This window comes from Cnephaeus nilssonii (genome assembly GCF_951640355.1).
Source record: "Cnephaeus nilssonii genome assembly, chromosome: 9".
In the NCBI taxonomy this organism is placed as follows: Eukaryota; Metazoa; Chordata; class Mammalia; order Chiroptera; family Vespertilionidae; genus Cnephaeus; species Cnephaeus nilssonii.
Window position 1 is genome coordinate 7,185,006 of NC_137080.1, and position 23,480 is coordinate 7,208,485.

General features: G+C 39.2%; 1 protein-coding gene across 9 annotated transcripts in view; it reads left to right on the forward strand.

Annotated features, from left to right (window-relative positions):
* The window catches only part of IPCEF1 (interaction protein for cytohesin exchange factors 1), a 135,952-nt gene that overhangs the window by 89,752 nt on the left and 22,720 nt on the right, over positions 1 to 23,480 (forward strand). For all 9 annotated transcript variants that reach the window (XM_079780690.1, XM_079780687.1, XM_079780683.1 and 6 more), the window contains 5 exons: positions 284 to 357; positions 1,865 to 1,936; positions 8,556 to 8,614; positions 10,128 to 10,216; positions 20,222 to 20,591. In XM_079780690.1, coding sequence (XP_079636816.1) covers positions 284 to 357; positions 1,865 to 1,936; positions 8,556 to 8,614; positions 10,128 to 10,216; positions 20,222 to 20,591 — 664 coding nt within the window. The remainder of the gene's footprint in view (positions 1 to 283; positions 358 to 1,864; positions 1,937 to 8,555; positions 8,615 to 10,127; positions 10,217 to 20,221; positions 20,592 to 23,480) is intronic.

Below are 23,480 nucleotides of genomic sequence, written 5' to 3' on the forward strand. Positions count from 1 at the left end.
CTGATGGTTTAGGAAGAGAGGAAGGGGCGGGGCAGGTCCTTTGGGTGCCATACAATGGCCGTCACGTTACTACTGGTGGAAAGATTCTAGATGACTTTACAGGAGACTATCAAACTTCTCTAATAAAATGTGTATCTAGGAGAAGTCCAGTGCTGATTCAGGAAGATGTCTTTTGATTCTCCTTTATTTCATTTATGCTCTCTTTATTCATTGTATGTAATCTCAATAACCTAACTGCTAGACTAAGGCACTGAGTCATATATGTGGTATGTATGTGTTTCAGGCAGAAAAAGCTGATGGGTTTGTCAACCTGCCTGACTTCACTGTGGAGAAAGCATCTGAATGCAGAAAAAAGCAGTAAGTTGACTATCATTTCCCACAAAACTCTGAGCCAGGATAATATCCCTTCATACAGTTCCTTGGGTGATGTGGTGATTTGGAAGTTAATGAAAGTAACACTCAATGTCTGAGAACTTTGAACTTTATGGGTTGGCACCCCAAACAATAATAGAAGCTTTTAACCTCTTATTTTCAGGAATTGCATTTTGTGGGGCAGATGGATTTTAAAACCCCTTGGGGCTTTGGCATGGCATGTTGTTGACCACTGTGTCTATGACAGAATTTAAAATAAACTCCCTTCCAGAACTGGCATCAAATCATATGTCAAAGTCTTGTCCTTGTGAAGAGAATGACTAGTTAAATAGAATTCTCCAGAGCTGTCTATATTATGGCAAGACTACTTTTCCTTAGTTTATAATAGAATTATCAGTAGAAATCTTGAAATTGAATTCTCTTGAGATGTCTTAAACTTGGGGATGGCACCTTGATATAATTTAAGTTCCAAAGATTTGAGAAAAAAATAGGAAAAATAGTCACCAGGCGTGGTCCTAGTTTTATTGAGAAGGGAAGAGCCCAGAGAGTTTGGACTTGTCTCGAACTCATGGAAGGGCTGGCTCTAGACCAGCTAGCTATCCAGCCTCCCAGTCAGGTGCTCTTGACAGCATCCAGCTGCATTTTGCGTATGTGTCCTCTTCAACTTTTTCTTATTTTTTCTTTTACCTTTGATATCTTTTCCTGTTTTGTTAGAAAAGGGCATTTCCTATTGATCTATCTATGTTACTAGTATCAGCAACTGATTTGCTTATTTCTAAGAAAATGAATAAACTGGTGCTAGCTTTACATCCTTACCACTCTGGTGTAGCTGCACATATCCAGTGATACATGAGTTTGTGACGATTCTTGTAGTTTTGACCAAACTATTTATAAATGTCCTTGCCTCGTACTGTAGGACTTCCGGTCTAAATGGTAAAGGGGAAACACTTTATTACTTGTTATCTTTAATGTTTTATACTTTTATTTGAAACTAAAAGTCTACCTTATATGTTTTATGTACTAAAGAATGGCTGGATAAGGTTTTTGATGGGTTATCACAAGTTCTATACTTGATTATTTTCGTGTAAACAAATTCTCATACATATTTGTTTGAATTAAGACTGTTCCTGAAGGAGTTGACCTAAGTATTTTGAAGTGACACCTCTATCACCCTACATTTTAATGTATTATCTCAATAGCAAAGTAGTTAGTAAATGAAAATAAAAGAATATGCCCATATGTTTTAAATAGAAACTACTGACCAGCTAAGACACAGTCCTGTTCTGGATGTTTGTACTTGATGAATTAACCCTCTGTTTTTGAAATGAAATAGAGATTAGACAATGGATATTTAATGTGACTAAATTATTTTCTGTAAAGTTACAAAGAAAGCAGGTGCACTTACTATACTTATATTTGACTGATTTATTTTCAAACGCATTGATGATTACAAGCACTAATTTTGTATGTGTCTGTGCTTTTCCCCTTCAAGTGCTTTCAAGATCAGCCATCCACAGATCAAGACCTTTTATTTTGCAGCTGAGAATACACAAGAAATGAATGTGTAAGTAAAGGAAATTGATAAATCCAGTCTCTATGGGAATAGTCTTACTTTGGTGAGGTGTTTGAATTTTAAGCATATGTTCATATCAGTTATTGTTTTATTAACTTCTCATGCTTTAAGGATTAATCTCTTTAGCAGCTACAAAGTCTTGCTTTCTTCTCTAGTATTTGGGAGCATTTTGGAGAACTGTACATATCAAAATGGCTATTTTTGGAAGAAGTAATGAGATTCTCCTGAGGGAACCACTAAGTTGAGAAAGGAAGAGACAAATAATTGTAAGAAAATGTTAAAATGAGAATCAGAATCACGGGGAGAAGGCTTGAAAGTATTATATAACTGATCTTGCAGCTTTCAGAATTCTGATCTTTACAGCGTCTCATATGTGCTGTGTGATATCATGTTGATTCATGCATTTATTAGCTCTCCATGTGCAATCACAAATATTTTGCAGAACAGTCTTGCTCAGAGTATAGCTGACATAAGTTTTATGTCCCTAAATTCCTGATTCCTGTTTGTTCTGTTTAAAGAAGTAGACTGTATGCATCTAGTATTACCTGCTTGAGGATTCAGAGAGCACTCTAATTTAAGCTCTAGTTTCAGAATTCTTAGTGCCTCTCTCTCTCTCTCTCTCTCTCTCTCTCTCTCTCTCTCTCTTTTGGTTTATTAATCCTCACCTGAGGATATTTTTCCATTGAGTTTTTTTTAGAGAGAGTGGAAAGGAGGGAGGGAGGAGGGGAGAGAGACACACACATAGATCAGTTGATTGGTTGCCTCCTGCACGCCCCCCCTGGACAGGGTGGGAGATCAAACCTGCAATCCAGGTATGTGCCCTTGACTGGGAATTGAACCCAAGACCCTAGTGCACTAGGCCGACACTCCAACCACTGAGCACGCTGGCTAGGGCAAGAATTCTTAGTGTCTCTTATTACCTTGCATAACTAATTAAAATATGTTTATGGATCACCTGCTATTATCCCATTGTAGCAGATCCTAGGCACTAGAAATAAAGAAAGCAGACATAATTCCTCTATTCATGGAGTTTATGGCTTAATCTATTTTATTTATTTATATATAATGATTTTTCTGTTCTATCTGCCTTATATAACTTCCTTTTGCCCTTTTGCTCTAGAAACTTAAAGAAAAACTGCTTTTCACCAAACATACATGAACGAGCACACACACAACTTATAGGGTATCCCATCAGGAGCCTAGTCTAGCTAGAAGCATTCTTATTGGTTCCCTACACTCATCTCCCCACCACAAGGCTTCATGTGAGGGCGGAATGGCTTTTTATTGAGAAACCCAGCGTTAGAAATAACAAGGCAAGGAATTGACAATTGAGTCTTTCAAACAAGCCTTTTATTTACTTGGAGAAAGAGAGAAGTTGTTTCTTCCCTCTTTCTGATTTTAGCTTTTCCTTCCTGGCTTTCTCAAGTGTCTGAAAAAAAATAAGAGCAGGCACACAAAAGGAGAAGATTTTTAAAACTTCACTGTCAAAGCTCTTTATTTATTTACATGAGTAACTCTAAATCCTATTGATTAGCAAGCCCTAGGGGTGTAAGGGGTGTGTGGAAAGCTTAATGTCTCTCCTAGCAGTATTTAGGGCCCCAAGATAGTCTGGAGCTGAGCCATCCATTAACCCCAAATGGTCTCCCCCCCTGCCTCCCCCCATAGCCTCCTGCTGTCCCTGGCTTCGCTCAAATGGCGTCTTGTATCTCCAGCTTCCTTCCTGTCTACATCCTTCCTACCCATCCTGTGGCTGGCCCTTTCAAAGTGGTTCTGTTTTCTCTGATGAGGGAAGGGTGAGACCGAGTTTACCAGAGAAACAGTTAGTGCTCAGTGTTTTGTTATCTGTGAATTTCTCTTCCGGCATCGCAAAATACATTTGTAAACCAGTACAAAGTTATTAAACCTGTTACATTTCAGTCAGATTTGCTCTATAAATCACACATCCGCATTATTTTGCTTCTTGCTCACCCTCTTTTCCAGTTTATGTTTATGTTTGTAGTCCACTTATGTTCAGTTTTTGTGTTTTCCATTTGCAGAGATCTGACAGCAAGCAGAGGTGCATGCGTATTAACTACTAGTATAACTAGTAGTTATATATATATATATACATATATACACACACACACACACACACACACACACACACACACACACACACACACACACACACACTGTCTGGTTGGCTAAGTCAAAGCCTTTCATAGTTACCGAAGCCAAGATCTTATTGCCAGTCTATGCTGTGAAGATCTGTTAATTGTACTTGAAATTATGTTAACACTTATCTTTCCAGCTTACAAACAAGGTGTAAATTGAAATTTGAATGTACGGTGTTCTGATCCCATAGTTTTGAATGACCTTTAGAGTTTAAAACTGTCCATGCGGCCACTCATAGACAAACGGCCCATTTTGCCTGTGCCCAAATGTATCATAATTTCTTTGATTTGTGACGCAGTATTAAGTTTTATTATTCTGAAGATGGTTTTTCTAATAGCCATCAATGCAGACTCTCTTAGGGCCTCCAGGCTAACTTCTCCCACAAGGTTGTTCATGTGGAGATGAAGGGTTTGCTGCATTAGCCCCTGAGGAGTCTCTTTTCCTCCCGAGGTGGCCTGTTGGAGTCAGGACATCACGTGTCTGGTGTTTCTCAGCGACATGCAGAGGTGCTGGGGAAGGAGGGCGTGAGGGCATCGGAGAGACGGGTTCTGCTTTAGAAGCCCTCCTCCTTGGGAAACGGCACTTTTGGGTGGTGACATTTCTATCTGGGACGATGAAGGGAAAGGCAATTAAGGTTAATGGTTATGCTGTGTATTCTGAAGGGACCCTCAGTTTATAAGGATGGGGTAAGCGGTTAGGGAAATGAAAGAGCTGGTTTCTGAACAGAGGCTGGTGGTAGCTGCCTTTCTCCCACGGTGCTTGCGGGAAGCATGTGCTTGTTTTCACATCCATTTCTTAACACTCGTGTTTCTCCAACACACACATTCATGGCAAGTCAACATATAGCACACTCCTGGGAACATCTGTCATCTTCTATGTAAATACAAGTCTTTTTGTGCATCCATCTATTTAGCCACAAATAGAAACATTTCTATTGCCTCGATGTTTAGCTAAAATGTTCTTAGCAAAGGAGGTGCTCTAAGCCAGTGGGTGCTGGAAAGAAAACACTCAAATAAGATTCTAATCAATCACCAGTTTTTCACAGCAAGGAACTAACCATGGCAATGAAAAGGACATGGTTGTTGGGTAAGGGCTGAGAGGAATCTTTTTTTATTGTCAATACTCTCCCAACCTGCTATGTTTCTGTATTTTCATGTCTTTGCTTGTTTCAGGCATTCTCAATTTAAAACCAGTTTTGTCTTGATATGTCAAATTTTTTTTTGTCTATTTCACTTTTATATACTCTTTTGGGGGGATTAGCTTATATAATTATGAAATTATATATAAACTAAGAATGAGTTTATTTTTGGTATTTTAAAAGTGAATCATTAAATTCGTTGTGCTTTGCCTGATCAATGTTTAAAAATGTGCTTTTAAATATTTCTTTTAGTTAGGTGACACATAAAATATATTCCTGTAAAAAATCATATAATACAGAAGTATGCAACGTGGAAACCTCCCCATACCCCCAACTTCTCTCCCTGGGATTAACCCCTTTTAACAGTATGCTGTATAGCCTTCCTGAGGCTTTCTTTGCATATCAATTTGTGGATGTATACAAATACATAGTTTTAAAAGTACATTGAATCAGCCTAAACATGTTTTTACTTTCTTTTTTTCACTTCACAGTATTCTAGGATTTTCCCAGGTCATTACAAGGTTTCCCACCTGTCCTTTTATTAGCTCCATTATAACACAGTACTGATAGAATCAGTGCCATACTTGACCCATTTTCCTATTGATGGACAATTATATTGTACTAGAGGCCCAGTGCATGGATTCGTGCACCTGTGGGATCCCTTGGCCTGTCCTGTAGGGATTGGGCCAAAACTGGCTCTCTGACATCCCCCGAGGGGTCCCGGATTGTGAGAGAGTAGTTCTCGGTGACGCAGCCTGGAATCGGGCTCCCTCCTCTCTGGTTCTGGGTGCAACACTTGAGAACTGCAGCTGCCAAGTCACTGCAGCTCAGCAGCTCCTGTGTCTGCCCCCTCATAGTCAGTGTGCGTCGTAGCTACCGGTCGGATGGTTGAATGGTCGGACAGTCGCTTAGGATTTTATATATATAGATTATGTTTTATTTTCTTGCTTTTGTCATTTATTTGTGTATATGAAGTTGTGGTTTGTAGGCTAGATGTTTATAGTTAGACTCGTTGGGCAAAAAGGATGGATATTTAACATTTGAATACTATCATTGAATTGCCTGCTTAAAATTGGCCGCATCAATTTTCATGTTCAACTCAGCAAAGATTACAATGTTTTCTCCTAAATTCTAGAAATCAGAGATATTTAAAATGTTGCTCATCTAGTGGTGAAAAATATTTTCCTGTGTTTGAATGTGCATTACCCAAAATACAGTTGAAGCTGAGATTTTTTTCCATGTGTTTATTAGCCATTTGAATTTTTTTTTGTTTTTGGTATGATTTCCTGCCTCCTTGTTTTGTTGTTTATTCTGTTGGGTCTTGATGAACATTTTCCAGTGCCTGTGGCATGATCTGGGCCCAGGTATTATTCCAGTTTTGAGTGGCCATTAAGAGAGTATGTGTTTCTCATGGAGGTGAAGTGGTTTTCACAGATGAGGCTGGGATTCATCTTTTCCTGGCAGGCAGTCCTATTTTATTTATTTTTAGCAATCAAATTTATTTTATATTTGCTGTTAAATGTTAAAAAATGCAGCAAGGCCATGGCAGGTGGAGGGCTGGGTAAAGATTCCTAACTTATTGACAGATGGAAATGTGCAATACTTCTGTCCTTGGTGTGTGGCCTGAGAATTGTTCATGAGGCATTACAGGTCTCAGGGACGTGAAAAGTCTAAGTGACTCTCGAAGTGCATAGCATTGTTATTTTGTTGGTATTGGTAGACTTTGGCCACTATTAAATGCTCTGGTTTCTCAAAAGTAATACACAATATGGAACATTTTTTAAAAATACAGAAAACTGGCAAGATGTGGAAAATTAATTGCTTAGATCCGTGGTCAGCAAACTGCGGCTCGTAAGCCACATGCATCTCTTTGGCCCCTTGAGTGTGGCTCTTCCACAAAATACCACGGCCTGGGAGAGTCTATTTCGAAGAAGTGGTGTTAGAAGAAGTTTAAGTTTAAAAAATTTGGCTCTCAAAAGAAATTTCAATCATTGTACTGTTGATATTTGGCTCTGTTGACTAATGAGTTTGCCGACCACTGGGCCTTAGATGATCACCGCCCCCAAATAATATTTTCCCTTTAAATAGGTTATATAGTTAGGAGCATATGAAATAGACCTTTTATATCTTTTAAAAATTCTGTGTTATAAAATATGTTCCTAACAAAACCCTTGAGAAAGAACTGCAGTAGCCTAAAGTCATAAGCCAAGTTTGAGTTCCTTAAGGGTCATCTAGTTCTATTTTTGTTATTGATGTTTAGTTGGAATTCATTGCCAACAAAATGGTAAATCAATAGAAGAAATGACATTGACAGTTTTTGCTTTACATCACATTATTCAAGGATTTAAAAATTTTGCCAGTTTAGGAATACCTATCTAGCTCTAGCCAGATCTTTTACTGATTAAAATAAAAATTCTGGCTTAAAAATGTATCATCTTTTCTTTATTTTTGTGTTAAATAAACAGATATCTTAAGAATTACAGAGATAGCCGAAACCGGTTTGGCTCAGTGGATAGAGCGTCAGCCTGCGGACTGAAAGGTCCCAGGTTCGATTCCGGTCAAGGGCATGTACCTTGGTTGCGGGCACATCCCCAGTAGGAGGTGTGCAGGAGGCAGCTGATCGATGTTTCTCTATCATCGATGTTTCTAACTCTCTATCCCTCTCTCTTCCTCTCTGTAAAAAAATCAATAAAATATATTTTTTAAAAAAAGAATTACAGAGATAAAACTTTAATGGTAAAGTTACTAAACTTAATAATAAGGATTTTCATGGTTGCTAACAATTTCAAATGTACAATTGCAAAAAATATATTTGTTCATATATTTAGAATATATAATGTTGTTACCCACAGTAGTCATCTGGATAATGGGCCACCTCATTTCTTTTCTTGCAAGTAAGTGAGTAGCCCGGCTGGCATGGCTCAGCGGTTGAGCATTGACCTATGAACCAGGAGGTCATGGTTTGATTCCTGGTCAGAGCACATACCCAGGTTGAGGGCTCGATTCCCAGTGTGGTGTGTGCAGGAGGCAGCCAATCAATGATTCTCTCTTCTCATTGATGTTTCTATCTCTCTGTCCCTCTCCCCTCTTCTCTAAAATCAATTAAAAAATATATTTTAAAAAGAGTGCCCTAAGTAATGAAAATATTGTGAAACCAGAGGTCTTAGGTTTCGATACCACAAATTGGTGCTGGAAATATTTAGACTGACCATAGGATTATGACAACTTTATTATAAAACATGGCCAAAACCTTCCTTCATAGTCTAGGGGAAAGGTGAATCCCTTTGGTCAAATGTTTATTTTCTATTTAAATTATAGGTGGTTAAACAAGCTTGGATTATCTGTAACCCATCATGAATCCACTACAAAGGACGAAGGTATGTTCTATTTTAAAATTATGAAAATTTAGCAAGAAAATTAGAATAGGATGAAATAAGATGAGAAAACCATGTCAAGTTCTATGCATTGCCTTGTCCTAATGAAACATACTTTGGCATTTAAAATTATCTGAAAACATGCAGAGACAATCGCATAGACTCGCCAGCATGGAATTGAGCTTCCTCTGCTGGCTATGCATGCTGTTCACACTTCACCCACTCGTTAGCAACTGGAGGCTTCAATGACATCTCCCACAATTGCCAATGCAAATGTTTCATTGCCTCACTTACTGGATTCTTACTCATAGGCATCATCTCATCATGATCTAGACAGATAACTTTCATCCCACTGTTTCCTTTCTGATATTTTAATATTTCCACCAGATGTGTGCTGAGAGCAATTACCCTAAGTTTGTGTTAGGAACCTGAAGGTCAGATTGGGACACAGGCCGAGTCTCAGTCTTTTAGCCCAGTCTGTAGCTTTCAGCGTACACAGCTACAGGTTTCTGATTCTTCTTAATGATGCAAGTGCTCCTTCATATGGAAAAGAAGAGGCGTTAGGTGCCAGGGTCACAGAGCTGATGCTGTTCTGAAATGCTCAAGCCACATAAAACTTGGGAATTGGAACTAGAGAGTTATATCTTTGGATAACAAAATCAAACAATTTAGAAATAGAAAAGTGGCAACTAGGCTTAAAACAATAGAGAGGTACATTATAATACTGTGAAATCAATGTGCTAATAATCTCCCTGGTCCTATTGCCCATAAAATAAATGGTTCTAGTTTTAAAGTCAGAGGGAAGGCAGGGAAGGTAGGTGGGTGGGAAGAGATCAAATAAAGAACTTGTATCCATATATGCATAACCCATGGACACAGACAATAGGGTGGTGAAGGCCTAGGGTGGGGTCAGGGGAGGTGGGTTAGAAGAGGTCAATGAGGGGAAAGGGGGACATATGTAATACTTTCAACAATAAAGATTTAAAAAAATAAAGTACATTGATATGTTGAAAAAAATAACTACATAAAAGCCTCTCCTTATCCTGGTATGTAAGGCCTTCCATGATATGGCCTCAGGGAACCTTTCCATTTCTTTTTCCACCATCTCTTTTAGGGACTTCATATAGTTGCACTGTTAGCCTGCTACTAACATCACTCTTGGCACCATTGATGATTTCCGTATTATTTCAATTTCAGCTCATTATGGTTCCTGGGATCAGAATTAATCACTATTGATTTTATGCTCTCTTGATATATGAGGAATTATTTTATTTTGCCTGAGCTACCTATGGGGAGTCCTCTTCCTGTGGGTTGGACACTCCTTGAGGGCAGAAACCCTGATGTGGCCACTTGTTTTCCCCTCTCCTGTAACCCCCTTGCACCCAACAGCTCACTAGATGAGTACTTTCTGAATTGGGTTGGAATTGCCATAGCCAGATGGACAGACCTCCGCTCGTGCATAATGGGGTAAGTGATAACGGCGTGGAAACGTTAAGCATTTTCGTTTTTGTCATAGAATGCTACAGTGAGAGTGAACAGGATGATCCAGAAATAGCTGTGGAGACAGCACCTCCTCCTAACTCTTCGGAGACTCTGTCCCCCTTGGTACGTACCCACGTAATTAGTCTGCTGTTCATTGAGCAAGTGCATGGATGTCATTGCCTCCAATTGGGTAGAAATGACCTTGACTGCTAAGTTTTTCGAACAGGCTAAATTAAGATACTTGCCAAAGAACAAGTACAATTCTCATGGTGCTGATTTTGAGCCTTTTCCATAGCAACCCACTCGTATGACAAACTTTGAGTATTGTGCGTGACCCACAGATGTATCATTCTCAGAGGATTCACAGTGATGCAGAGGGCTTCTTGGTGCTAGGCCAGTGCTTGCATAGACTCGTTTTACAACGTTTATTTATAGCCTACTTACTCTCAGAGAGAATTGAAAGGGCTGTGCCTAGGTGCATGTGCTGCAATGTGAAATGAATGTAAAGGGGATAAAGATACCAACATTAAGAGAAAACTAGAGTCAGAAAGATAGCTGGAAGCCAGGAGTGGGTTTAATGCATTAAATCTGCACATGGAATGATTCTGTATATTCACTAGAGAAAAATGCAGGTTTGAGTCTAAGCTTTGAAAGTATCCAATGTAAGTTCGGTTTATTAATGGATTTTTGTTTTTCCAAGTCCTGGATTTAAGGTGTTAAATATCAATTAGATAACGACCTCTCCTGTTTTACCCTCTGCCAGTGCAGGATTATGGCCACTTTTTGAATTTATTTGGCTAGCAGCCAAACCATAAATAAATATTTACTGACTGAATATGTTTTTTTTAAATATATATTAAATAGGATTAGCCAAAATTAAATGAGATATAAATAAAATTACATTTTGAATATGGTAAATTTTGGACCAGTTTTCGAACTAGTCTTGCAATCTATCCTTTCTTCATACATTCATAGCTTTTTGTTAACGTAGTCTTCCTCTTTTGAAATCAGTCTCTGAATTGTGAAAAATCTTTTATTTTATTTATATCAAACTTAATGATATCTCCAGATCTCAGAGGGTCTCCCAGCTCTTCACAATGTTCTTATTTGATTACCCTTTATTGCTCCTAAAGAAGTTGAGGAGGTCTTTAATAGATGTTCCTTGTTGATTTAATAGAGAAACATATGTTTCAGTTGAATTTCTCTCTCTCTCTTTACTCCCTTTCTCTTTCTCCTATTTTAACCTGTAACATAAAAGGATTGGTTGGTTTTCCTTCCCTGTCTTCCTGAAATTCCTTCTTTCTCCTACGGTGCCCCATATATGACGCTTGTATGATTTATTTTAGTTCTAAAATACTGTGATTTTCATTTTTTAATGGTAAATTAGTATCATAGATTAGAAGCATTATCAGGTACCCAGGACTTTACTTGGTGAGAGTAAATGCAACCAATTATCATCTTAGATCAGTGGTCAGCAAACTGTGCCTCGCGAGCCACATGCGGCTCTTTGGCCCCTTGAGTGTGGCTCTTCCACAAAATACCACGGCCTGGGCGAGTCTATGTTGAAGAAGTGGTGTTAGAAGAAGTTTAAGTTTAAAAAATTAGGCTCTCAAAAGAAATTTCAATCGTTGTACTGTTGATATTTGGCTCTGTTGACTAATGAGTTTGCTGACCACTGGCCTTAGATGAAGGGTCATGACTCAGCTGCATTGTGCCATGACTGTCTCACATGCTGTTACAGGGAATGCTGTTTTAAAACAAATAATTGAAGGGGTGCTTATGAGACCAGTAAGTCATTGAAGTGAAAGGATTCTTTAGAATTTGGGGGTCATCACTCATATGTTATTTCTTCAAGTTCTACGTTGAGCATTTTCTGGAAGGCCACGAAGACTAACATTTTTTTCTGAAGAAATATGTTAGAAATAGATAAATATTGAAGAGCTAGATTTTGTTTTTCTTAGAAATAGAATATGTTCCTCATTCCTGCATATTTCCCAGGCAGATTTTGTTTTTGTTTCTTCTTGTTTCTGAAAAACAGACATGTAAGACACTTGGTTAACATAACATTTAAGCTTTTTATTGAAACAGATGAAATTTTAAAAATCATAGTAACTTTTTCCAGAGTGTGACTCAAGTTGTTGTTTTGGCTCAGTCTAGCGTAGTCTAGCTTTGATTGAGCTATACAAGCGTAGGTGAAAACAGTACCCTCCCCCCCAGCCCCCACTCAGTCCTTGCTTTTTTTTAAAAAAAATTGGGTAATAAACTTTCATTTTGGAATGATGAACTCAAAAGTATAAAACCATATTATTCTGGGAAATTTTCTCAAAAAATTTTAAAATCTTGACCTAAAAATTTAGTCTAATATCCAGTCATTCTAATGGCTATGGGGGAAAGATAAGCTGTGGGACTTCAGCACTACATCGACTGGGACCTCTGCTTCTCATGGCTGAATCACAGGGGACACGGCAGGGTCTCCAGTGAGTGAACAAGAGGTGTTTGTTCATGTTCCCTTTCCTTGAGAAGGCGTCACAGGGCGGGACATTCATTTATTCGCAGAGAAATTAGAAAGGGGAGCTTTCTGACAGGCCTAGTAAGAAAGCTCAAAATAGATAGGAGTCTGTAGGTTTCCTTCATCATTTGTAGAAATCACTATCTGTGATTCCCTGAAATCAAAAAAAAAAGCAAAAAAGTTCACCTTTAAAACCCAATATTATAAATTACAAAGTGATTTAAGAGCTGTAAAAATCATTAAAAATCTATCCTGCATACCAGGTGGGGCAACAGTTGTTTGTATGGAAAGCAATACAATAATTAATAAATAATAAATACATGAATAAACTGTGTTTTGCATGCTGAAAACCGTAAACCTACTTTTGCTCTACCCTGTATTTTTCCTCTAAGATTAATTTTAAAAAATCATTGCCTGAAAACTTGATCTGTGATTATATGCTTATTAATTCATTTAACAAATATTTGCTGAGAGCTACTGTTCTAAATACTTGGGACACATCAGTGAATTAAAAAAGACACTGACTCACTTCTTTCTGGACCCAGACTTCCAGTGGAAGGAAACTGATGCTTATTATCTGCTATGTCAGTAGAAGTAGAGCAAGGTGAGTGAGGGAGGGCAGAAGTGCTGGAGGTCGGGTTGTAGCAATGAATAGGAAGCCAGGACTGGCCTGGGTGAGAGCTGAGATCTGAACAAAACTCTTGAAGGGTGGTGAGTCAGCCAGGTGGATTTTGGGGGAAGGAGTTGCCCAAGCATAGAGGACAGTTCAAGCCAAGATCTCCTTGGTGCATTGAAGATAATGCAAAGAAGCCAGTGTGGTGGGAGCAGGGTGACAAAGATGAGAGCAGCAGGAAATGAGGATGGACTAGTGGTGGCCATATCATGTACAGCCTGTGCTGTTTGGAGATATTTAGGGAGCCTTGGGAATGTTTGAGCAGAGGAGTGAAGTGATCAATTTCCATTTTGAAAGGACCATTCAGGTTGTTGCGTGGGAGAGACCGTGGGAGGCTACGTATAAAAGCAAAGAAATCTAGTGAGAGACACAGTGGTGATTCAGAGAAGGGCATAGATGAGACATGGAATGGTCAGATTTTGCATATAGTTAGGTAGACCACCCAATAGGTGATCCATCTGGGTCAGACACAGGAGAAAATGAGGATATAAATGTTGATAGTTCCAGCTGCAGGAAGCTCATACAGATCATTGTTAGCATGACAGTCACATATTTGGCTGCTTTTCCCAGTACAAGTCCTTTATATCCAAATGATGAAAAAAAAAATCAGCTAAGAAGAGATAAGTAAAGACAAACCCTGCACACTGTGGCCCATTGGACAGTGGCAGCGGAGGAAGTCTCTTAAACACAGGAAGTGGTAGAATCAGTTTTAGAAATGGAAATGTAATCCTAGTAGGATAAATCTTGCATAGCTGTTTACTGAAGTTTACTTGATCTTTTGATATGTGTACTATATAAAATAATTCAAATGCTTGCAAGGGAGATAGTTGTAAAAGAATTATCAGTGATTACATATTTAAGAAAAAGAAAATTGCATGCTTTCTCTTTAAGATGCAAAAAAAGTATCATGAGCTCTATGGTTTGAACATTTAACTGATTTTCAGATCCTTCTAAAATTGGCTCTTACATTTTTGTTTCTTGCTTTAACAGCTCGTCTTCTCAGCCTGCTCTTCTGGCAGTCAATCACAAGATGTGCTGGCTGTCCCTCACCCTGTCTTGTGTCTTCCATTCCCACTGCCATTCCCCTGTCTGGGACCACATTAGCTGTTGCCTGGGTTATGGAAATAGCAGGCTATTTTTCTTCCTTGGTCTCTAATCTCGCCTCTTAAAATCCACATCGAAATTAGTCTTTCTAAAGTACAGTCCGATAATATGGATTCACCTAGTGAGGCCTTTCACTAAACCCTCACTGCTTATCAAATTAATTCTGGGCTCACTGGATTAATATTTAAGGTATCGGGCTTCCTTTAAACCAGCAGTACTGTCTTGATGCTGATTCCTCCATTGTCATCACCTCAATGAACTGCCATTTATTTTCCCAAAAGCTTTCCAGACTTTCCTGCTCTCACAGCCTGGAATTACAAAGTTTCTCCACTTGCAGGAACCTCTCACCCCCACCCTAATTCCACCTTCTAAATATCTTTCAAGACGGGTTCAACTGTGACTTCCTTCATTAAAGCTTCCTTAGTCCATTAAGTCAGGATTTGCCTTCCTTCTTCTGAATCCTTTATAGTCCATTGTTTTTTGACACCTTTTCATCTGCCTTTTTATATTGGTTTTGTATATCTGTTGTTTTTCTCTAATTATTAAGTTCTTTTTAAAAAATATATATATTTTATTGATTTTTTTTACAGAGAGGAAGAGAGAGGGATAGAGAGTTAGAAACATCGATGAGAGAGAAACATCAATCAGCTGCCTCCTGCACACCCCCTACTGGGGATGTGCCCGCAACCAAAGTACATGTCCTTGACCGGAATTGAACCTGGGACCCTTCAGTTTGCAGGCCGACGCTCTATCCACTGAGCCAAACCGGTTAGGGCTAATTATTAAGTTCTTAATATCGTAGTCAGTGTCCAATATCTTTTTCTTTACCCATAGCACTTATGACTGCTCCTAACACATACTCAAAAACTAATAAATATTTATTAATAGACTGATAAAAGGGTCAGTGGGTGATTATTGTGACTTCATCCACACTCTCCACTGATTTGTGCTCTACAAGCATTTCCCCGTGAGAATTGGCAAGTTACTACTTTGCACTTCTCTAGTGCTTTCAGATGCCTTTGAGAAGGATGGTTCCAGTTGACTCACAAAAATCCTGTATTCACTTTATAAGCAAGGAAGCCACATTCAGAGGAGTAAATATGGCTGTCCTAAGTATCACTTGCATGTTTAAACTTACATTTTCTTAAGACTATTCTTTTATGTTATCTCATTTGCTCCTCTCGGTAAATCTGTGTCAGTCGGTCAGGAAGCTAAGGAATATTTTTGTGTATGGACCACGTACCAGGTACTGTTGCCGGTAAGGGAGGCCGAATCGAGATAGTGTCTCTTCCGTTGAGCATCTTGAGTTCTAAATTGAGAAAGAGGCACGACAAATTTGCGATCCAAACAAAATAATCTCAAGTGTCGATAAATGCTCTGAAGAAGACAAAATAGGGCAATGTGCTAAGGAGTGGCCGGGGCTGGGGACAGAGGCTATTGCTTTGTATACTAGTGTGACTGTCAGGGCACAGCCTGCTGAGGAAGTGATATTTGAATTGGGACCAAAATCCTGGGAAGGAGGCAGCCAATGAACAATCCACAGAAAGAGCCTCTCTGGCGCACGGAGCCAGAGATTTTCCCAAAGAGCAGGAAGAAGACCAGTGTGGCTTGAAAGGAGAGGGAGGGGAGGTGGCAGCAGATGGTGCCTGAGGGGCTGGCAAGGGTTCCTGTAGGCCTTCTCAGCTACAATGGACACTTGGGGCCATTTTCCTACCTCTATGGGCAGTTATTAGAAGGTTTTCAGCAGGGGACTATTGTCATCTGTCCTATGTTTCAGAAATACTCCAGTTATTGTTTAGACAGAGGATGGACCAGGCAGGGGAGAGGTGAGCGATGGTGGAGATAGGAAGTCAGTAGAAGGACTTGGAGGTAAAGTGGCTTTTTGACGGTCATGGATACGAAGGGTTGGGTTGAGGAGGGAGTCTTTTTCCACTTCATTGCCCAAGGCCATGCAGAAGGTCAGTGACAGAGTAGGGAGTATACACTACACCAAGGTCTTTGGATTTTTATGGTAATGTTACTAGCATATGATAGAAATACAAACAATGCTTTCTAGGGCCAATGAGCAATTGACTGGCTTGTTTTTATTGATATAGCAAATGAAAGGGAAAAAAGGCTGTGTGCATTCTTCTTTTTTCTCATTTGGTTTTATTATGGTTAGTGTTAAGTTATTCCTGTATCTTTCATTTTTTTAATATGATTTGACTAATATTGCTTAAAATTTATATGTTTACTCACTTCTTCCTAATTACAAGATTTTGGTGGCCATTTAAAACTATTTTTCCCCATGTCAAACCTGGGTTTTAAAACAATTCAAAGGAATTGTAGCTAATCAGCATTTGAACTATACTTTGATGAAGAAAAGTATCTTCTACAGAAAATGGGGAAAAGTAATATTGAAATTTTAATTTAATTCATTAACATTAAAATCTTTAAAATGTCTTTAAATCTCTCATTAAAAATTAAAATATTTAGCCCTAGCCAGTTTGGCTCAGTGGATACAGTGTCAGCCTGAGGACTGAAGGGTCCTGGGTTCAATTCCAGTCGAGGACACTTACCTTGGTTGTAGGCTCCTCCCCCACCCGGATGGGCCCTGGTCAGAGCGAGTGCAGGGGGCAACTAATTGATGTGTTTCTCTCGCATCGATATCTCTCTCTGTCTTTCTCTCTTCCACTCTCTCTAAAAATCAATGGAAAAATATCCTCAAGTGAGGATTAAAAAACACACACACACACAACAAAAAATAAAATATTTAAATCCCAAATGTTCTCAAATTTGTGAAACCACATCCAATTGTTAATATCTAATAAATAGAATACTAATTTTGTTTGCAATTGTGAGAATGAGCATTTGTACTGCAGTCAGTACCTGTCACCCTTAGATCCAAGGATTAGGATAAATCACCCATAGCAACTTTACAGAGAATTTCAGGGTCTCTTCAGTAGCAGGTTGGGCACCCCAGGGCTGTTTCTCTTCATACAGCTGGCTCTCCAGTCTGCTCTTTGTTGGCATTAGTTTGTGACCAATGTGTCAGGCACAGATGCAACAAATGGAGATGCAAAAATGATTAAAAACAGCCTGTTCTCAAGCAACTCACCAGCAAAGATGAACAAGTCAGTCAGCAATTACAGTATCAGTTGACCAATAAAATGATATTCCACTGGTGTGACAGAAGGACGCCCCAAGCACCAGGCAAAGGTACCTATTTTGCCCTGACGTCCCCAGAGAAAGCTTCTGGGAGGGGCTTGCCTCTGAACTGATCCTGGAAGGATGGGCTCCTGTTAGCCACCCAAGGGTGTGACTGTCAGTCACTCCTGTCTACCTTCATTTGATTCGCAGTGGGGAACTTATAAGCAGATGGTTCACAGAAGGCATGGAGCGAACAGTTTTTTGTTTGACATGTAGCTACAGCTATTAGTAGCTACAGAATGGTAGAAATAACGAGCCATGATTTAACACCACACTGCCTATAAAGCAAGCTCCCGTGTGGAATCCTCTGTAATGTTGCTGTAGGTTCACTTTGATTTGTACCTTGTCAATCTCTCTTCTCATGAAAGCTCCCTCTGACTTGATACATGTAATCTCCTACTTCTCCTCCTCCTCCTCCTCCTCCTCCTCCTCCTCCTCCTCCTCCTCCTCCTCCTCCTCCTCCTTTGATTTATTCTTTTCTCCATTTTAAAATCACATTTATAAATGCTACTTGGTGCTAGGGAAAATGGAAAGCATTTGCCCTGTGTTTGAGTAGTACCACAAACAGGAATACCGTCCACAGGCATTTCTGATGCTCACTGTAACATGTCTTTCCTTAGTCCTTTAAGCAGACTTTTGAGGTTCCTAGAGGCTTGTGGGATGTGCTGCAGCAGGTGTGTGCAGTTTTTGGCTCAAATATCCATTTCGCTATAATCTAATTAGAGAAGCATCCGCAGGAGCAACAGAAACTGCTTGAGCTTCGTCTCTGCAGAAAAGGAAGCTGAACACATGGAAGCCAAGCTTTACCAAAATAGCTCACAGTAGGGGAGTGTGTCAGGACTGGGCCAGAGTAGGTATTTTTATAATATTTATTTTATAGATCCTGCTAATGAGTAAACTATTCCCGGCATTTATTTGGATAGTTTGGCAAGTGGGCATTTTTTTCTCCAGATAACTGGGGTTTTACTTCGTGAATTACAGGTCTTTCTTTGATCTCTTAGATTTTAAATGGCTGGAGTGATTGAAAGCAACTGGTTCCCAAGTTCATTGACATATTCTTGAATGGAAAGTTTTCATGTCTTCATAAATATATTATTAAGAAGATGCGTGTGATGAGTCAGTATCTTAACTAGATAATTTAATGTCATGCTACTAAAAAGTGGATTTGTTGATTATTTGATGATCCATGTCTAGTATGTAGCCAACTGGGCACATATTGGCCAAAAAACAGGCTTTTCCCATCAGAACTCAGAGCTTAGAACTTGCAAAATTCTAGGGACAGTATTGGTTTGGAACAAAATCAACCATTCTGAGTTAGTTGCAATGATTCTGAGGTCTCTGAGTAGAGATCCTAGTTTACTTTTTGGCTTCTTTCCTCTAACAATTTCTTCCCTTTCACTTCCTTGGAGTTTTGAATGTTTAAAATTGATGGGAATTTTTCATAGGATGACATAATGAAACTGAACCATAAAATATCTTTTTAGTCTTACCTGCCATTGGAGATATAGGGTGAGCCATAGACCACTGGTGTCTGGATTTATGGATTTTACTGATCAATAAAATTAAAAATGGAAGGACAACATATAGTTATGAAATCTTTATTTTGCTGACTATAAATAAGACAAAAGCTAATATCCACCATCACAATTTTCTAAATATACAGGGCGTCCCCCCAAAAAATGTTTACACACTTTATAGCTGATAGCTCAGTTGATGTTTCTTTCTTTTCAGATCGAACCCTTTGGAATTAATAACTATTCGAAGTGTGTATACATTTTTGGGGACACCCTGTATTTTCACATCAAAATGTAACACGGATAAACTCTCAGAATAGAGAAGTGTTTACCAAGAGAGGACAGTTGGTGATGCTGCATTGAAATTTTCTCCATGGACTGGTGAAAATTTCACCGGGGATTGTCATTCAGCCTTGGACTGTGTGTTAGGAACTGCTTACAGGAGACCTACCTCATCAACCCAGTTCACCTAGTCCGTGGGACAGTTTTTGGTTTCTCTGTAATGAATTAGGAGCCTGCAAATGTATCCTTGTCTTCTTTGGAAAACATTTATTATTAAAGTTTTTAAAGTATTGAAGAGCAAATGAGGTAACATTATTTCACCTAACTATGCAGCTATGAGGTGATACTGGTCATGTGCTAAGGAATATGTAAAAGATACTTGAGGATTGATCAATATAAGTGCTTTGCCCACATTATTGGTCATCACTCAGTTAATATTATTTTGCTTCATCTCTGGCTCCAGTTTTTGCTTTCCTTTCTTAATCACATTTCTCAAGATTTTTTGCTCATTTTAGTGATAGATTGCAATCTCCTTTTTGCTCAAAGAGTCCTTCAGTATTCCAAAGAATTCCCCAAAGAGGCCTGTTAAGTTTCTGGAGAACATTGAAGAATAAGGTAAATCATGATATGGAAATTTTTTTCAGATCCTTGAACAGTGAATTTAAAATTATATAAACCAGTTTTTAGAAAATGGCATCATAATGCCTGTCATATGGATATAAGTATCACACATATTATCTGGACAATATGTTGGCCACTTTTTGAAACAATGGATTGCCTTCATTGAATATTAAAAGTAGAGAATGCTTATTTAATCACGACTTATTATTCTTTTCAATTTTATGTGTGCAAAATAGGCAGCAGAGCAGGCATCTTCATCTTCATCCAAACTGAGTGAAACACCGGGTTCTTTCTCTTCCCTGGAAAATACCGTAAAGACAGCCAGCACTCTGCCCACCTCCTTATCGAAGGAAAGGCAGTCCTTGACCGACATGAACTGTTCGTCTGCTGCTGAAGATGTGGGACAACCTATAGCAATTGCTGTGGAGATTCACCCACCTGGACCCTCAGAGGCACACAGTCACAAGGCCCCGGAGAACAGCTTGGCCACGTCAGAAGGTGGAGTTTTGAACTCTTTATCTAGTGGTGACACGTCTTCATTGAGTAGCAACCTAGACCATCTTACTGTCCCAGACAAGCCTACGGGATCAAAGATGATGGACAGAGGTAAACTCATAAATCGTTTCTTTTTCTTTAGGGAATGAATATTTGGGTGTGGGTGCAGAACTCTAACGTTAATTTGTTAAAAGAGTGTTTAAAGTCATGAATGATGATGAGCCAGTCATGAAGCAGCCTTGTGGGTTAAGCCAAGGGGCTATTTCTTTAGAGGAGTTTGCATGTGGAAAACCCCAGCTTTGAAGCCATGCATTATTCTCTATAAGTGTCACTAACCAAATGCTTACAGTCGACTATGAGACAGGTGATCATAAAATAATATGTTTTTCGCCAATCTGAGGAAAGGCTTGACTCTTTTTTTTTTGGTCCCATGTTCTATGCTCTAAAGCTTGTAGGAAATAGATCAGGGCTTTGTAGACTGATATTTATAACATTACTTCCTTGTTTCCACGCAAACTTAAAACAACTACCTTCCCTGGACCACAACCACAGACAGCATTTGGGCTAGCTAGTAGGTTCCTGAAGGTGCCCATGTGGTTAACAGGAAGACAGACAATTTACATACATTTTTGAGGGCAGCACTAGAACTTCTAAACACTAAGGGGAGCACAGTTTATGCTTTTGAAAATAAAATTTAAGTCTTAGGAAAGGAAAGCGCTAATGGAATGTAGAAATTAATAATGTGCATCTCTTAATGCTCTGTGATAGTAGGTCCTTACCTTTTATTCAGTCTAACTTTTTTTATTATTATGTTCAATCATGGTGTGTCTTTTCTGATGGTTGTGTGCTTTATTCATTCTGGTGGAGAACAAGCTTACCTGATATAACATATTGAGCAATGAGGCAGTGACAATTTTGGTTTTTATTTTTAAAAAATATATTTGTATTGATTTCAGAGGGGAAGGGAGAGGGAGAGAGAGAGATAGAAACATCAATGATGAAAGAGAATCATTGATTGGCTGCCTCCTGCATGCTCCACACTGGGATTGAGCCCTTAACCTGGGCCTGTGTCCTGACCAGGAATTGAACCGTGACCTCCTGGTTCATAGGTTGACGCTCAACCACCGAGCCACACTGGCCGGGCGGGTTTGTATTTTTTTAATGTACTGCTGAGAGAAAATTGACTGGCGACATTCCCGCGATACTTAGATAGAGTGGCCTGGTGCCATAGGTGACTGTCTCCCCTCTCTCCTAGCCTAATCAGCGAAAGTTGTTTTTTTTTTTTTTTAAATCACAAGTTGTTAGTTGTATTCTATTAATTTAGTGTTTGCTATCAGAGTAATGAAGGCCAGGGATTGCAACTGCAGACCCAGTTGTGTGTGTTTTGTGTGCACGTGTGCATTCTTTTAAAGAACGTGAATTGTAATACTCTGGTTGGGACCTCATCCTTCCGTCACCACCATTGTCACCACTTCCTGTGATGTTTCACACAGCTGACGTACCTGCCTGGCCTCTAATGACATTTTCAATGGTCACCCCTAATTTAGGCCAACGGTCTACTTTACATTAAAAAAAAAGTGGAGTGCATGAAGTTATTGGCAAAATAACTTACTTCTAGAGGTGAATGAGGTGGGATAGGGAAGAGAATAAAAGTAATGCCATTGAGGATGGAGAGGGGTCGAGTTTGGACTGCAAGGAAAGTAAAACAGACTCACACTGTCCTCAGGTTTGCAAGGTGCTGTCATGTAGAAGAAGTATGGGCTTAATTTGTATCTCCTCGGAAGTACACAACAGGCGAGCAGTGCAAGTAAAAGGAGGTAGTTTTAGGTTCAGCCTAAGAAACTTCTTTTTAACACGGAGACAGTTCAAAATAGAACGTGCTCTTCAGAACGTAATGCATTCCTTGCCATTGAGAGTGTTTTCTCATTCTGAGGCAACCACTTTCACTGGCTGCTCGTTGCATATTGTTCATTGTATTTTGTTTTACAAAGATATACTGGAGAGAGAATTTAAGTATCTCCAACTCAATGGCCCGTAACTTGATACTTAGAAGATCATTCCAGATATAGGATTGGTGAGACTAAAGAAAATAATAAAACGTGCCACATCTATTCTTTTACTCTTACTTTAATCATTGAGCCATAGGTAGAACTAAAAACTTGCATACACACACACACACACACACACACACACACACACACACACACACACAAAACCCCCGGATGAGAATGGTTTCAAAAACAAAATAGATAATAAAATTTTATTTGCATTCTTTTCCAAGAGATAACCCTGCAGCTTGAGTTGACTTTAGAGTCATAACATGAGAGTCATGGGAAGATGCGTGAAGCTCTTACCCATGTCTAAATGTCACTCTTGGAATGCATGTGCTGCAGAGGCTGGCTGGGCACCAACAACTCTTTTATTCTAAGAAAAGGAAGAAGCCTGGTATTTTTAAATTTTGAGTTAAGTGCTGAGTGACCAACAAAGTCTGTACGCTTCCTCAAACCACTTGACATGAAAGTGCTCCTGCCAGGAGGAAGGAAGAGGAAATAAAAGTATTCTCCTCTCATTGATTTGCTGGCAGTTGCCATATGTTACAGCATTTTTGCTGATGATTTTTTTCCCTGCTACTGGGGGTTTGGTTAAATTCCCAGAAGAGCTAAACTACATAGAGTCATTGCTATGGAAACAGCAACCCAGTCTTTGCTTGTGCTTCCGGTGACCTGCTATTGAGTACTCAGATTGTGTATTTTGCATGTTTTTAAACATGTGTGTGTGTGTGTGTGTGTGTGTGTGTGTTGGAGAAGGTAGCTTTTCATTTTTGTGACTTTTAAAAATTATGTTTTACCTGCCAGTTAAAAAAAAATACATAAAAGCCCTGAAATTCCTGTGTCTGAAATATTGTTCAGGATATTTTCATGACAGGGATTGTAGTTTCGATGTCCTCCAAAATAGGAGTTGGGATTTAAAATTAAGTCCCAGTCTCAAGATGCATTTGTG